Source organism: Pecten maximus, chromosome 17, assembly GCF_902652985.1.
Source record: "Pecten maximus chromosome 17, xPecMax1.1, whole genome shotgun sequence".
NCBI lineage: Eukaryota > Metazoa > Mollusca > Bivalvia > Pectinida > Pectinidae > Pecten > Pecten maximus.
In genome coordinates, this window is record NC_047031.1 from 33,887,925 (window position 1) to 33,905,654 (window position 17,730).

Sequence of the window (17,730 nt, forward strand, 5' to 3'; positions counted from 1 at the left end):
TTGTTTGAAAAGTACTAGAGGGCTGTTTCTGAACTTACACAGATTAGTAAGACTTAGAGGAAGGGAAAAGTAGAGAAAAGATCAATCTGACATAGAACCTATAAAGATCATTCAATGGTGGGCGCCAAGATCCCTCTGGGATCTCTTGTGACAATTGAAGTTTATTATCGCTATTTCTGAGAAAGTATTGAAGGGATCTTTCTGAAATTTCATATGTAAGTTTCCCTTGGTGCCTAGTTATGCATATTGCGTTTTGAAACCAATCTGAAAACAACATGGCCGACAGGCAGCCATCTTGGATTTTGACAATTGAAGTTTATTATCGCTATTTCTGAGAAAGTACTGAAGGGATCTTTCTCAAATTTCATATGAAGGTTCCCCTTAATGCCTCGTTATGCTTATTGCATTTTGAGATCAATTGGAAAACAATATGGCCGACAGACCGCCATCTTGGATTTTGACAATTTAAGTTTGTTATCTCTATTTCTCAAAGTACTGAAGGGATCTTTCTCAAATTTCATGTGTAGGTTCCCCTTGGTCCCTTGTATTGCATTTTTGGACCAGTCTGTCCGGAAAACAACCTGGCAAACAACAAACAGCCATTATCGTTAAATCTCAAATTTCTTATATAGCTAGGATTCCCTTGTTTGAAAAGTACTGGAGGGATGTCTAACTTTGCACAGATTAGTAAAATGAAGGGAAAAGTAGAGAAAAGATCAATCTGACATGGAACCTATGAAGATCATTCAATGGTGGGCGCCAAGATCCCTCTGGGATCTCTTGTGATAATTGAAGTTTGTTATCGCTATTTCTGAGAAAGTACTGAAGGGATCTTTCTCAAATTTCATATGTAGGCTTCCCTTGGTGCCTAGTTATGCATATTGCATTTTGAGACCAATCGGAAAACAAAATGGCCGACAGGCAGCCATCTTGGATTTTGACAATTGAAGTTTGTTATCGCTATTTCTCAGAAACTTATGAAGGGATCTTTCTGAAATTTCATATAAAGGTTCCTCTTGGTGCCTAGTTATGCATATTGCATTTTGAGACCAATCGGAAAACAAAATGGCCGACAGGCAGCCATCTTGGATTTTGACAATTGAAGTTTGTTATCGCTATTTCTCAGATACTTATGAAGGGATCTTTCTGAAATTTCATATGTAGGTTTCCCTCGGTGCCTAGTTATGCATATTGCATTTTGAGACTAATCTGAAAACAACATGGCCGACAGGCAGCCATCTTGGATTTTGACAATTGAAGTTTGTTATCACTATTTCTCAGAAAGTACTGAAGGGATCTTTCTGAAATTTCATATGTAGGTTCCCCTCTGTGCCTAGTTATGCATATTGCATTTTGAGACTATTCGGAAAACAACATGGCCGACAGGCAGTCATCTTGGATTTTGACAATTGAAGTTTGTTATCGCTATTTCTCAGAAAGTACTGAAGGGATCTTTATCAAATTTCATATGTAGGTTTCCCTCAGTGCGTAGTTATGCATATTGCATTTTGAGACCAATCGAAAAACAACATGGCCGACAGGCAGCCATCTTGGATTTTGACAATTGAAGATTGTTATCGCTATTTATCAGAAATTGCTGAAGGGATCTTTCTGAATTTCATTTGTAGGTTGCCCTCTGTGTCTAGTTATACATATTGGATTTTGAGACCAGTCAGAAAACAACCTGGCTGACAGGCAGCCATCTTGTATTTTGAAAATTGAAGTTTGTTATCGCTATTGTACAGAAGGTACTGAAGGGATCTTTCTCAAATTTCATATGTAGGTTCCCCTTGGTCCCTGGTATTGCATTTTGGGACCAATCGGAAAACAACATGGCTGACAGACAGCCATTATCGCTAAATCTTAAATTTTATATATAGGTTCCCCTTGTTTGAAAAGTACTAGATCTAGAGGGCTGTTTCTGAATTTACACAGATTAGTAAGACTTAGAAGAAGGGAAAAGTAGAGAAAAGATCAATCTGACATGGAACCTATAAAGATCATTCAATGGTGGGCGCCAAGATCCCTCTGGGATCTCTTGTTATTTATAAATATCAAGCTAAACTTCATAATCCTCTATGGGTACACTGTATATGTTCATTTAATTCCTGTTAATCCACTCAGTTATGTCAACAGTTCCTCAGTAAAGTATGTAATACACATCTAAAAATGTAACAGGAACCAAGCCCCGAAAAATATGACACACAGAGAAAGAATACTGGTGTCTCCCTGTTTTAACATATGACTATTTTGTTCAACATGTTAAAATGACTACCTGGCATTGCAGGGACGATTTCAAACTTGATAATATAAGTTTTGAACATGTAGAATATATGATAACAATTTTTGAATTGTCATACCATTACTCCAATAATAGAAAAATTACTACCAGGGTATTACAACTGTTGGACCATGCTAACATGCATGGAGATAATTTGATCATTTGATGGTAGATGCAAAGGTCAATCCTCTGTGGTGTGTTGTATTTTGAGCATGTCTATATTTTATACAATAGTCTTTTATTAATGTAACCCTGGTAAATACTAGCCGCAATATACCGCTCGGCTAGAGAGAATACATGTAACCCTGGTAAATACTAGCCGCAATATACCGCTCGGCTAGAGATATCTTCTCTTTAGCTCGATCGGTTGAGCGTAAGACTAGTAAGCCAGAGGTCCCGGGTTCGATCCCTAGCGGAGGCAGTGATTTAAATTTAATTTAGCATGCACTCTGTTACATTGGCGCCCATGTAGGGACTCGGGAATGATACTCATCGCTGCTTGCAAAAGCATCACTGTTACCCCTGGAAAACTTGAGGATGAGTTCTTTCCTGGACGGGGAGTATGTAACCCTGGTAAATACTAGCCGCAATATAGCGCACGGCTAGAGAGATCTTATCTTTAGCTTGATCAGTTGAGCGTAAGACTAGTAAGCCAGAGGTGCTGGGTTCGATCCCTAGCAGAGGCAGTGATTTAAATTCAATTTATCATGCGCTCTGTTACATTAATACATATTCAAAATGGTTCCTGCGCAAAGAAATACAGTTTCTGTGGTCCATATGTCTATTGTTACTTTCTGTGCATGGCCATTAACACTCCAAATTAATACACTGGGTCCTGACCACCGTGTTTTGTCTCTGTTACAGACTATAGCTGAGTTGATACGGTTTGAGTATGGCTGGCTACAGGAGTTTGTGGATGCGTTACTGGAGGCTGCCGGTGATGCAGAACTGTTCCTGGAATTGTCCATCGCAGACATACTGTGGGGATATGAAGATGCTCTGCTGAAAACTGTGAAAGGAATAGCTGAAAAGTTTAATCATACCCTTCCTGATGAATTTGGTTTGTTCTACAATGTAAGTAACCACTTATAGGGAGCTAGAATTGTAGAATTTTGTACCAACTTGAAAACTCAGTTTCAAAAGCGATTTAATGAATTTTTATCTTGTAAGTTTAACTTTTTTGAAAGTATTACGTCTCACTTGCACACAGGGCAATCTTAAGTAACGGTTTCTGACGAATTATCTAAAGAAAAATATGTAAACTTGATCATTGCATTTATTTATCTGTTCATTCATCTATGTCAACTTCTGAGCATCTTCAGTAAAAGCAGTGTAAAAGATATCTCATAAATCCATCAACTAATTTAGATATTACTTAAACACCATTATTAGTCAAAGCTTAGAGCTAAAATAAATGGATTTTAGTATATCTCAGTTCCAATTAAAAGGTCATAATCTACCACCTCCCTAACCAAGGCTTCTGATTACGTTACACTCCACGAACCCTTGGCAGATATAGGTGTCAGTTTTTGCCCTCTAGCGGAGATTTGAAATTACCACCCTTTATGCATGAAATTTTCGACCAATCAAAACTAGCGTTACCAATTTACTTCATCAGTGATATTTACAAACACACAATGGAGGCTTGTGTCATTTTGATGAGATATGTGATCAATGACTTTTATCAATTGATCAAACACTGCGAATGTTTCCCCAAAGATTGTACGGCTCTTTATTTAGGTAAAATGCCATGACATATTCGACAATGTAGCTCTGTACTGGGCGCCACAATTTTTGTTTACTGCGAAACCAAGCCTGAATGTAAAACGCCATTTGATTGGATACCCTGGGATTCCAGGGCGAGACGGTTTAAACATGACTATATCTGCCAAGGGTTTGTGGAGTGTAACATAATCAGAAGCCTTGGCTAGTGAAGTGGCTTTTGGATCGGAAGGGAGAGAGTATATTTTTAGCCCACCATCATATTCAAATTGCCCTGCGTCCGTGGTCCGTGGTCCGTCCGTCCGTCCGTAAACAATTCTTGTTATCGCTAATCCTCAGAAAGTACTGAAGGGATCTTTCTCATATTTCATATGTAGGTTCCCCTTGGTGCCTAGTTATGCATATTGCATTTTGAGACCAATCGGAAAACAACATGGCCGACAGGCAGCCATCTTGGATTTTGACAATTGAAGTTTGTTATCGCTATTTCTCAGAAAGTACTGAAGGGATCTCTCTCAAATTTCATATTTAGGTTCCACTTGGTACCTAGTTATGCATATTGCATTTTGAGACCAATCAGAAAACAACATGGCCAACAGGCAGCCATCTTGGATTTTGACAATTGAAGTTTGTTATCGCTATTTCTCAGAAAGCACTGAAGGGATCTTTCTCAAATTTCATATGTAGGTTCCACTTGGTGCCTAGTTATGCATATTGCATTTTGAGACCAATCGGAAAACAACATGGCCGACATGCAACCATCTTGGATTTTGACAATTGAAGTTTGTTATCGCTATTTCTCAGAAAGTACTGAAGGGATCTTTCTCAAATTTCATATGTAGGTTCCTCTTGGTGCCTTGTTATGCATATTGCATTTTGAGACCAATCGGAAAACAACATGGCCGACCGGCAGCCATCTTGGATTTTGACAATTGAAGTTTGTTATCGCTATTTCTCAGAAAGTGATGAAGGGATCTTTCTCAAATTTCATACGTAGGTTCCTCTTGTTGCCTAGTTATGCATATTGCATTTTGAGACCAATCGGAAAACAACCTGGCCGACAGGCAGCCATCTTGGATTTTGACAATTGAAGATTGTTATCGCTATTTCTCAGAAAGTAATGAAGGGATCTTTCTCAAATTTCATACATACGTTCCCCTCAGTGCCTTGTTATACATATTGCATTTTGAGACCAATCAGAAAACAACATGGCTGACAGGTAGCCATCTTGGATATTGACAATTGAAGTTTGTTATCGCTATTTCTCAGAAAGTACTGAAGGGATCTTTCTCAAATTTCATATGTAGGTTCCCTTTGGTGCCTAGTTATGCATATTGCATTTTGAAACTAATCAGAAAACAACATGGCCGACAGGCAGCCATCTTGGATTTTGACAATTGAAGTTTGTTATCGCTATTTCTCAGAAAGCACTCAAGGATCTTTCTCAAATTTCATATGTATGTTCCCCTCAGTACCTAGTTTTGCATATTGGGACCAATCCAAAAACAACATGGTCGACAGACAGCCATTATCGCTAAATCTTAAATTTTATATATAGCTTCCCCTTGTTTGAAAAGTACTAGCTATAGAGGACTGTTTCTGAATTTACACAGATTAGTAAGACTTAGAAGGGAAAAGTAGAGAAAAGATCAATCTGACATGGAACCTATGAAGATCATTCAATGGTGGGCGCCAAGATCCCTCTGGGATCTCTTGTAAACTTCTTCTCAAGTTCCACTGGTGGAATTGAGCTGAAACTTGCCTGAAGTGATCTTGATATGATCCCGACCAAGTGTTGTTATTTTTCGGGACAGTCAGAAATCAAAGATGGTCGCCACAGCCGCCATCTTAAAAAACACATTTTAAACTTCTTCTCAAGTTCAGCTGATCAGATTCAACTAAAACTTTACTGAAATTATCCTGATATGGTCCGGACCAAGGGTTGTTATTTTTCATGTTGGTCCGAAAAATCCAAGATGGTCGTCACATTTGGAAACACATTTTAAGCTTCTTTTCAAGTTCCACTGGTGGCATTGAGCTGAAACTTACCTGAAATGATCCTTGGATGGTCCTGAAAAAGTGTTGTTATTTTTTCGGGATGTGTCAAAATCACTCCTATTAAACCATAGAAATACTGTGATATCATTAATAGATCTATGTTTGAACCTTGAGTTCTGGACTAATTTAATTTCGAAAGGACTCATTAATTTTCTTGAAATATTGAATTGAATGTTATGATGTGACCCATTATTTTATTCAATACAAATGAAAAGGACCTATGAAAAATAATTTTGATTGCTGAGAACCTACACAGAGATGAACAAAAAACTGGTACATGTTTGATGAAAAAACAATTCTAAGTTAAAAAATGGACTTCTTGCAGCAATATTCATTTAATTTATCAATAATAGTCATCAGCCCGAAGGATAAATAGGGGAAAAAAAAAAAAAATATATGCCTCTGATAGGCCTCGAACTGACGACTTTACATTGTACGCAAGGGAGGCAACTAACCGGAAGTGATGTATTCCCATAATTCCAGAGATCGACAGGTAAGATGGACGGTGTGAGGATTTGGAAGTGTGAACATTTTTTGTTTTTGTGTAATTCCACGTTTATTCTAGAAGGTTTTATCTATTCATTTAATAAAAAGGAGTATCTTATATACAATGCATATGAATATCGTTAAAAATTTCCCGATTCCTGTGCATTAGGTCTGTGTCTTTGTTGGCACAGATTATGACACGTGCTTTAGCAACTGGTTGCGATACAATTTGTTCATCGACAATTTAAGCCCCTGCTACTTGACAATTAGTTCAGTCTATGTTTAATATCATATACACTGTTTATATGTCAAAAGCGATCAGTTAAATTTACGTATTGTTATAAACCGACGGCAAAGTGAATAAATCACGACAAACAATATCATGTTTCGGCGCTTTTAGATTGTAATGATATGCGTCTCCGTCCTTTTCCGAGGTAGATTTTTTTATCCTTATCCATCTATGTAATTAAATTGAGATATTTGTTGTGATACATATTAAATGAACAGATGTTCATGTAACCATTTCGCTTGTTTCAGAGATATTTAGGTCATGATGTAGGGAGTAGTAGTTCTAACAAAAAAGGTACCTTTGACATTTGCTGCGGAAATAAAATATTTACAAAAAACTGGAATCACTTATTGTTTGTTTTATTTAAACCATGGTTATTCATGTCACGATAGCATCACTGTATTGCATTGGGCAGGTTCAACACACTGTCGATTGAGCTATATACTATAGCTGTGAAGACCTGTTCTTTCTGTATATAAATATTTATATATATATTTCTCTCGTACAACTACGACAGGAAATTCAAATCTTTATCTTCGGATCACCAACGCATAGTGTATATGATACATTGTGCTAATAAATAGATATATAGCTTAGAAACACAAATGACGAAGGAAGACAACTTTTTGACTTGTGCATGCCCCGACCTACTCCAATAATATTAGAGGTTTACACGACAGGAAACTTCTGACAGGCTGTCATGTAACCTCTAATCACCACCGCGCATAAAACCTGTTGCTGTGACCCACCTAATTAAAGTCGTTTAAAAGTTATCTTTACTCACATTTCATATGATCTGACCTACCTTATTCTATTTATGTATCATAGATACACAAAGTCACACAACGTGTGTCCATATCTATATCCAAGATCAGTGATTATTAGCCTCTTTTGTCATTTAAGCGTAGGTCCCATTTGTATATACCGCCATACTTGTTTTGATTGTGACCTCTCGAGGTTATTTCCGGTTTATCCAAATATGGAGTTGAAATAGACGAAACAAACGAAACGCTGTGAAAATATTACGCTACGTTTTCCGTTTTATTTGCATTCCATATTTTATAATAACCGGAACAGCAAAGTTGTTTTAGTGACCCAATATTTAACACAGTAGGTTGCAAGTGAATTATTGTGGATATAATTATATTTAAGAGGTGTCCATCAACAGTTTGTGCATAAATGGATTGATACTTCATCAACAAGTAAGCGTACACATATTTGTTAACATGAATGATCGTTTTAAATGGTTTATGACACTTTTTCGTCGCGCCCTAGAATCAGGGCGCTGGCAGCTACAAGAAAAACACGCTGAGGGGGATATGAGGTCGCAATATCCACCAATGTAATCAGGTGGAATAAGACCTCATATACGTATAGGAGTATATACATCCATATTGTTTTGTCCATAAGGCTGTTACGTATAGGAGTAGCCTAGCCAGAAATACCCGCAGCCTATACCACTGCGCCACATCGGCATTCTTAAAAAAGAACGTTTCAATGGCGCAGTGATGGTCGGCCCGATACCCTGACATGATCATTGTGGAAGTCGTCTATAAGATGATATAGAATACCTGGATCGCAATGTATTTACATACATGGATACGAATTGTACATATATTATATATATTTCTCTCTGTACAACTACGACAGAAAATTCAAATCTTTATCTTCGGATCACCAACACATAGTGTATGATACATTGTGCTAATAAATAGATATATAGCTTAGAAACACAAATGACGAAGGAAGACAACTTTTTGACTTGATTGTTATCAACATCAATCATGAGACATCAATCATGAGGTTGATAACAAAAGGCATCTGATATAAAACATTCTTAAAAAAAATGATGTTAAAACATCGGAAATCTTATATTTAAAAGAGAAATAAAAATAAACATCAAACTGCATTTTGTTGTCAACACTGCCATAAAGATGTATATTCTGTGACTTTGCTCTTATTAGATGAAAATTGAAATCTCAGACAATATAGCTTAATACAGCTATAATTTAAATAGCTATATATAGCTCGATCGACAGTGTGTGCTTGGACCTGTTGAGTATATTCATTTATTGTGCATTGTAAATATGTAAGATGAACTGTTTAATTAGTACATATATGCATATTAAGATGTTTGTTTCACATTAACTTGTCAGTAATGAAGAAACAGTCCTTGTAAGGACTTAATTTAGTGGCTTTTATTAGCCAACCATCATCAGATGGTGGGCTATTCAAATCGCCCTGCGTCCGTGGTCCGTCCGTCCGTCCGTCCGTAAACAATTCTTGTTATCGCTAATCCTCAGAAAGTACTGAAGGGATCTTTCTCAAATTTCATATGTAGGTTCCCCTTGGTGCCTAGTTATGCATATTGCATTTTGAGACTAATCAGAAAACAACATGGCCGACAGGCAGCCATCTTGGATTTTGACCATTAAAGTTTATTATCGCTATTTCTGAGAAAGTACTGAAGGGATCTTTCTCAAATTTCATATGTAGGTTCCCCTTGGTGCCTAGTTATGCATATTGCATTTTGGAACCGAGCAGAAAACAACATAGCCGACAGGCAGCCATCTTGGATTTTGACAAATGAAGTTTGTTATCGCTATTTCTGAGAACGTACTGAAGGGATCTTTCTGAAATTTCATATGTAGGTTCCCCTTGGTACCTTGTAATGTATATTGCATTTTGGGACCGATCGAAAAACAACATGGCTGACAGGCAGCCATCTTGGATTTTGACGATTGAAGTTTGTTATTGCTATTTCTGAGGAAGTACTGAAGGGATCTTTCTCAAATTTCATATGTAGGTTCTCCTTGGTCCGTTGTATTGCATTTTTGGACCAATCTGAAAACATTGTCGACAGACAACCATTATCGCCAAATCTCAAATTTCATATATAAGTTTCCCTTGTTTAAAAAGCACTGGAGGGATGTTTCTCAATTTATACAGATTAGTAAGAGGAAGGGAAAAAAGAGAAAAGATCAATCTGACATGGAACCTATGAAGATCATTCAATGGTGGGCGCCAAGATCCCTCTGGGATCTCTTGTTACCGCCACCGGTCATTGTTTAGGTCGTCGACCTATTTACTTGAAACTTGGTTAAGATGTTCACTTGACAATATCACACTTGTTGATGTAATTTTGGGGTCGCATTGTCAAATGTACACATTTACATCAGTATGAAATAAAATTAGAAATTCACTTGAAACTTTGTCATGATATATACATATAACAAAAATACCTGTGTCTGTAATGTCAAGGTAAAGCAGCAAAATCACTGCCCATTTGTCAAGGTCAATTTTGTGTTTTTAGCCCACCATCATCAGATCCTCCGTCCGTCCGTAAACAATTCTTGTTATCGCTAATCCTCAGAAAGTACTGAAGGGGTCTTTCTCAAATTTCATATGTAGGTTCCTCTTGGTGCCTAGTTATGCATATTGCATTTTGAGACCAATCGGAAAACAACATGGCCGACAGACAGCCATCTTGGATTTTAACATTCGAAGTTTGTTATCGCTATTTCTCAGAGAAAAATGAAGGGATCTTTTTAGCCCACCATCTGATGATTCATATATAGGTTCCCCTTGGTGCCTAGTTATGCATATTGCATTTTGAGACCAATCGGAAAACAACATGGCCGACAGGCAGCCATCTTGGATTTTGACAATTGAAGTTTGTTATCACTATTTCTCAGAAACTAATGAAGGGATCTTTCTCAAATTTTATATGTAGGTTCCCCCTGGTGCCTAGTTATGCATATTACATTTTGAGATCAATTGGAAAACAACATGGCCGACAGGCAGCCATCTTGGATTTTGACAATTGAAGTTTGTTATCGCTATTTTACAGAAGGTACTGAAGGGATCTTTCTGAAATTTCATATGTAGGTTTCCCTTGGTCCCTGGTATTGCATTTTGAGACCAATCGGAAAACAACATGGCTGACAGACAGCCATTATCGCTAAATCTTAAACTTTATATATAGGTTCCCCTTGTTTGAAAAGTACTAGAGGGCTGATTCTGAATTTACAGATTAGTAAGACTTAAAGTAAGGGAAAAGTAGAGAAAAGATCAATCTGACATGGAACCTATGAAGATCATTCAGTGGTGGGCGCCAAGATCCCTCTGGGATCTCCTGTTGAAATTTCATATGTAAGTTCCCCTTGGTTCCTAGTTATGCATATTTCAATTTGGGACCATTTTGGATTTTGACAATTGAAGTGTGTCATTGCTATTTCTCAGAAAAGTACTGAAGGGATCATTCTAAAATTTCATATGTAGGTTTCCCTTGGTCCCTAGTTATGTTTATTTCATTTTTGAACCAGTCGGAAAACAACATGGCCGACAGGCAGTCATCTTGGATATGGACAATTGAAGTTGTGCTTCAATTATTTTACATGAAGATGGTCCACTTTTATAGAAGTAAAAAATGCCGCAATATTTATAAAATGCTTATGATATTGACAAAGCATGATAGGTGACACACACAATTTTGCAAAAGTAATAGAATTGATTAACCAAGGATCAACTGACCTTAGATCAAGAGGGAGAGGGGGGGGGGGGGGGGTTAAGGTTAACGTCAAGGTTAAAATTGTGCAGTTTTTTTCAGATGAATACTTTATTTAATACCCCGACGAAAATTTGGTAAAACACCAGTCATTTTAATATGCAGTAACGTTGAATAAGAAATTAATCAGAATAAATCGGAGTCAACTTGCAAGAGGTCAAGGTTTATTTTGCAATTTTTTGCTGATAAATATTTTGTTAACTCTGAAGCAAAGTTTATTAGAACCAAAGAGGAGTCGCCTTCGCTTAGGTCAATGTATTTAGGTCAAAGGTCAAGATCACTTCAATATGAAGTTCGATGAAGCAATGTTTATCAGAATAAATCAGCAGTCAAATGATTTTGACAATTAAGACCTTTTCAAAGGTCAGTCAAATTTTGCATATTGTTTAACTGATGAATGTTGTGACTTAGTGGAGGTAAGTTGTTCAGAATATAACAAGGAGTCAACTGACCTAAGGTCATGGTCATGCACTTAAGATCAAGGTCACTTCAGTGTGTAACCAAAGCTATTCTTTTTGATCATAATTTTCATATGTAGATATTTATCCGGGAAGCTAGGGAAGAGCAAGGAGTTTTGCCATTATATGTGATGTTAACATTACTTCTATCATGATCTTACTGTTATATATATTGTATTTTTGAGGATTTCAAACAAGTTTGTAATGTGCATCATGCTATGGACATTAAACTTGTGTTCCGTTTTCAGTTCACCCTCTAGCTTGATGAGTTGTGACTTGAATAATGGAAAAATGGTAGCAAAATTCCTGATTCTGTTTGGTTTAATGTATTAGGTGGTATGTGTGATAGTATCCAGATGGCATATACTGATATAACTGTACAATGTCTGGTGTACTGGACATTACAGTGTAATAGCTAGCAGTGGCTAGTAGCTGTATAGGCCGTCTTTTGTTTTACTAATACCTAGTATGTTTGTTATCTCAGGTTCCATCCATCACCATGCCTAGAGGGAAGTTTTGGCGAAGAGGGCTTGCAGCAAAGAAGGGGACTGGCCACCCCTCCAACAAAGGCTTGACGAGTGACGTTGACATGGGTATGCCCCCTGTAAAAAAGGCTCTTGTTGACGACATGGGTACGCCCCCTGTAGAAAAGGCTCTTGATGACGATGGTTTGAGTGTTCCATTTCAAAAATGCTTTACGAGTGACGTTGACATGGGTACGCCCCCTGTAAAAAAGGCTCTTGACGACATGGGTACGCCCCCTGTAGAAAAGGCACTTGATGACATGAAGGGTACGCCCCCGAAAAAGGCACTGAATACTTGCTTGAGCACTGAATTGAAAACTGAATTGAACACTGAAATGAACTCTGAAATGAACACTGAACTGAACTTTGAATTGAACACTGAACTGAACTCTGAATTGAAAACTGAATTGAAAACTGAACTGAACTCTGAACTGAACTCTGAATTGAACTTGGTCTTGAACACTGAACTGAACTCTGAAAAAAACACTGAACTGAACTCTGCCATAAATTCTGAATTGAGCTCAGAATTGAACTCTGATTCAAACACTGATTTGAAAACCAATATGAAAACTGTTTTGAGCACAGATTTTAACTCAGCAGCAAACACTGAAGTGCAATTAGAAGCAAATAGCACACAACCTCCAATAACAACCAAAAATCTTGCAAAGAAAACTGTTCAAAAACTGGTGAATGATGCTAAACTCGGCTTGAATGTCAGAAATCGAAATAGGAAAAGGAATCCCCTTTACAACATTGTGTTAGTCACTGGCAAGTATGATCGAATAAAAAGAAATAAAATTGACAAAGCTGCATATATTAAGCAAAGAACAAGTTCAAAAGGGAAAAAAAGGATTATTAAAAAGCCACTTTACAACATCATGCTGGCAACAGCTAAATCAAATAGGAAAAAAAGAAACACAGAGCATATTTCCATGGAAGAAAGTCAAAATGAACAAAGTACAGAAATCTGCACCAAAACAATTAAACAGGCAATAAAAAAAGGAAGAACCACAAATATAAGCAGAAAATGTATACAGGGACAAAAATTGCCAGCAAATGTGAGAAGAATAAGTAAAAATTTAGTCGTGGTCATGGAGAAGAATGTACAGTGTTCTAAGAAGTCTCATGTTGTAACAGAAAGGAAAATGAAATCCAAGAGTAGAGTCAAACCAAAGACTGTTTCAAGTAAGCAAAAGATGGAAAATCTTGAGTTCAGCATGAACACACAAGGAAGTGATGAACAAGTTGATCCAAGTATACAAAAATCTCTGTTTGATATCTGTACAAACGTATCTCCCAAAGTCAAACATGAAAAAATAAAAACAACGCAACCAAGCAATGAATGTACAGATAAAAAAATGAAACTTAAAAGTACAAGCGTACCTGCCCACGTTGGCTTAAGTGATGAAATGAGAAAAAAAGTTGAACAACGGATTGCAGAACTTTCCCACCAGAAACATCTACAAGAATTATATACAGAGAGAAATGTTGCCTCAAAAGCACATTTAGACAAGGTTAACACTTCAAAATCTAATGAAAGTAGGACAAATATCGGTGATATGGACATTATTTTCAAAAAACAAACAAAACCGGTAATCTACCCTTTCCAACAACTTTCATATTGTACGAAATTTAAACTAATGAGCAAGTTAGGAATTAAGGCTGACATTGCATCAACATTGAATTATGAATTGAGAAGTTTGGGGAAACCTCTTGACACCAAAAGTATTTTGGGTGACGGGAACTGTTTTTTTAGAGCCCTGTCATTTGCAGTGTCTGATGAAGAAAGTCATCACAAATTATTGCGAAATGCAGTTGTTAATCATGTAATGAAACTTGAAGATAAATTCAGAAGTCATTTACGACCAGGTTTCAAATCTATACCTGAATACTTGTCAAAATCACGCATGATACTTGATGGCACATGGGCTACTGAAGTTGAGATTCTGGCTGCTGCAGATTTACTTCGAACGAACATTTACATTTATGATGCTGCTGTATCTTCCTGGCAACTCTTCTCAGCAAAACAAATAGATAAGAATTCAAAGATTGAGCAAGAAGCTATTTATTTGTCGCATCTGCATCAAACACATTATGACGTTGTTCTGTCAGTAAAAGCTGAATCTGCTGTTGAAACCTCCCAAAGTAATGTACCTGACACTGAAAAGATGAACAATTTCACATCTGCATTTGATGTTACAAAAGAAAAGGATTTACAAATATCTGCCGATACTTTTATTGCAAAAGATAAAGTTAAAACAGTACTTTCCAGTAATGTGGAACAATCTAACAAAGATCTGCTAATTCACAAAAAAGTTATACAAGGACATTTTCACCAGGGTCATCCCAGATTTTTAGAAAATGCAGGAAAACAGTGTGTACTCAACAGTTTATCTGCTCTTTTACATAATAGTGAGAAAAACGTGAGTCAATGGACAGCTGTTGATTTGGATCATACTCTTGTAAAAGGAGATGAATTGTATGGGTATCTTAGACGAAGTTCTACAATGAATTACGATTACCTGTCTATACCTGATATCCCGCGACTTATAGAATACAATGAACAAATGTTCCAAATAGAGTTTCAAGAATCACTATCGGGTACGTTTGGAAATGTCCAAGATTTAGATCAGTATCAGTTTGTAACATTGTTTGAAGCATTGCAACTGGCTTTAGATCAGCAAGATATTCATGGAGCATTTATTACCTTTAAAGGCAACACATTTGTTGTTGTAAAGCAAACTGGAGGATATTTTGTATTTGATTCACATTCTAGAAATATAGAAGGTTTACAAGTGCCAGATGGGAGCAGTATTCTTAAATATTCCCTTAGTGTTCAAGAGGTGCATGATCACTGCATAAACTTGGCAACATCTATGAACTATGCACCACAGGACATGTTCGAAGTAACTGCTGTTTGCATTGTGCATCATCAAATTGAAATGAACAAGGTTTCCCAGAATGCTGTAATTAACTTGCAAAAAGGTATTAACCTGGCAAACGAAAAGGAAAGTAACGTTACGTCAATGATACATGAAGATGAACAAGTAGTTAAAAGACCAGAAAAGCAAGGGCAGATAATGTTAGACAAATACTTCCAGTACCAAACAAGTATGAGTAACAAAAAATCTGAACATAACACAAAATTGTTGGACCCTAAATCTAACAGAAAGCATTACATGAGAAACTACATAAAAAACCGTCGAAAAGGTCAAGAATTCAGGATCATTGATAAAATGTACACTCTAAAAAGCATGACTAAAGCCAGAGAAAACAAAGAATTTTGCGATCAAGAGTATAAAGCTCAGAAAACTGCCCGACAAAAACCAGACATGAAAATGAAAACCAAGCAAAGCAGTTTAAAACACATGACTAAAGCCAGAGAAAACAAAGAATTTTGTGATCAAGAGTATAAAGCTCAGAAAGCTGCCCGACAAAAACCAGACATGAAAATGAAAACTAAGCAAAGCACTTTAAAAAACAAAAGAAAAGCCAGAGAAAACAAGGAAATTTGCGATCAAGAGTATAAAACTCAGAAAACTGCCCGACAAAAACCAGACATGAAAATGAAAACTAAGCAAAGCACTTTAAAACACATGACTAAAGCCAGAGAAAACAAAGAATTTTGTGAGCAAGAGTATAAAGCTCAGAAAGCTGCCCGACAACAACCAGACATGAAAATGAAAACTAAGCAAAGCACTTTAAAACACATGACTAAAGCCAGAGAAAACAAAGAATTTTGCGATCAAGAGTATACAGCTCAGAAAGCTGCCCGACAACGACCGGACATGAAAATGAAAACTAAGCAAAGCACTTTAAAAAACAAAAGAAAAGCCAGAGAAAACAAAGAATTTTGCGAGCAAGAGTATACAGCTCAGAAAGCTGCCCGACAACAACCAGACATGAAAATGAAAACTAAGCAAAGCAGTTTAAAAAACAAAAGAAAAGCCAGAGAAAACAAAGAATTTTGCAAGCAAGAGTATAAAGCTCAGAAAGCTGCCCGACAACAACCAGACATGAAAATGAAAAGTAAGCAAAGCACTTTAAAAAGCATGACTAAAGCAAGAGAAAAGAAGGAATATTCTGAACACGAGATTGAAGCTAAGCGAATTAAACGAAAACATCCACTACAGTTAGACAGTGAAAGATTATTCAAACAAGAAAGCCGGAAAAGGTGTCGAATCCATGAAAGAGAAACGGAGAGACTTGCAAAAGGTGTGAAACGAACTAAAATTGATTTTTGTGAGCATGAAGGAGATCTGTCATTGAAAAGACACTTTGGAGATTCTATTGAAAAATGTATTGAAAAATTTCATGAAAAAGCAGCTGAAGGCCCAGTCTTTGTATGTACTTGTTGTCACCAAACATGGTTTCCAAAGAGTGTTGTAAAGCTTTCTAACACTAACATTAGTGACAAAGGCAAGGCTTACTGTACAGGTTACATATCGCAACATAATGAGGAATGGTTGTGCCGAACTTGTTTAGCAACACTCAAGGAAGAAAAAATCCCAAGACTCTCTCATAAAAATGGAATGAAATGGCCTATAAAACCAGATGTCTTGAAGTTGCACCCTCTGGAAGAAAGACTGATATCTCAGAGAATACCATTTATGCAAATTAGAGAGTTGCCAAGAGGAGGCCAGTTATCAGCTAAAGGAAATGTGGTTAATGTACCTGTTGATATCCAACCAACAGTTAATGCATTACCGAGACAGATTGATGAGCATGTAACCATTGCCGTAAAACTGAAAAAACGTCTGTCTCATAAATCTGCTTGTTTCACTGAAAATGTACGACCAAATGCTGTTATGAATGCTCTAGAATGGCTAATGGAAAACAGTGAAATGTATAAGAATGCAGGAATCAATATCAATACTTCTTGGAAAGAAGATGTTCAGAGTGACCAAAGTGAGATGATTTCTGAATACACAGGTAAAACACAATTAAAAGATGATAGAGAAATAGAAACCAATAATGACAACTTTTGCGAAGCTACACCTGATGAATGCATTCAAGGCAACGCTGATACACTGGTTGATGAAGCTGACACTGATACGAACAAAGTTTATGTATTTGCACCTGGTGAAAATCAAAGACCTCTCAGTTTGTATGAAGATAAAGATGCAGAATATCTTTGCTTTCCCTCAATATTTTGTGGTCAAAAAAGGAAAGAAAACAGTGAACGGCAAATTCCTGTTCATTACAGTGATATTGCAAAATGGGAATTAAGAAGTGTTGATCGAAGGGCTGCTCATTCTGTTCCTAACATATTTTTCAAATTGAAAAAAAATCCAAGCAAAACAAGTTGGTGACAAAGTGAATCTTGCACTTCGCCGATGTAAATC

General features: G+C 36.8%; 1 protein-coding gene across 1 annotated transcript; it reads left to right on the forward strand.

Moving 5' to 3' along the window:
• Nucleotides 1-2,763: 2,763 nt before the first annotated feature.
• On the forward strand, nt 2,764-17,712 carry LOC117315345. Its single transcript, XM_033869494.1, has 4 exons — nt 2,764-2,841; nt 3,146-3,355; nt 12,346-15,639; nt 15,754-17,712. The coding sequence occupies exons 1-4, from the start codon at nt 2,764-2,766 to the stop codon at nt 17,695-17,697; spliced, it is 5,526 nt and encodes a 1,841-aa protein (XP_033725385.1). The 3' UTR covers nt 17,698-17,712.
• Nucleotides 17,713-17,730: the final 18 nt, after the last annotated feature.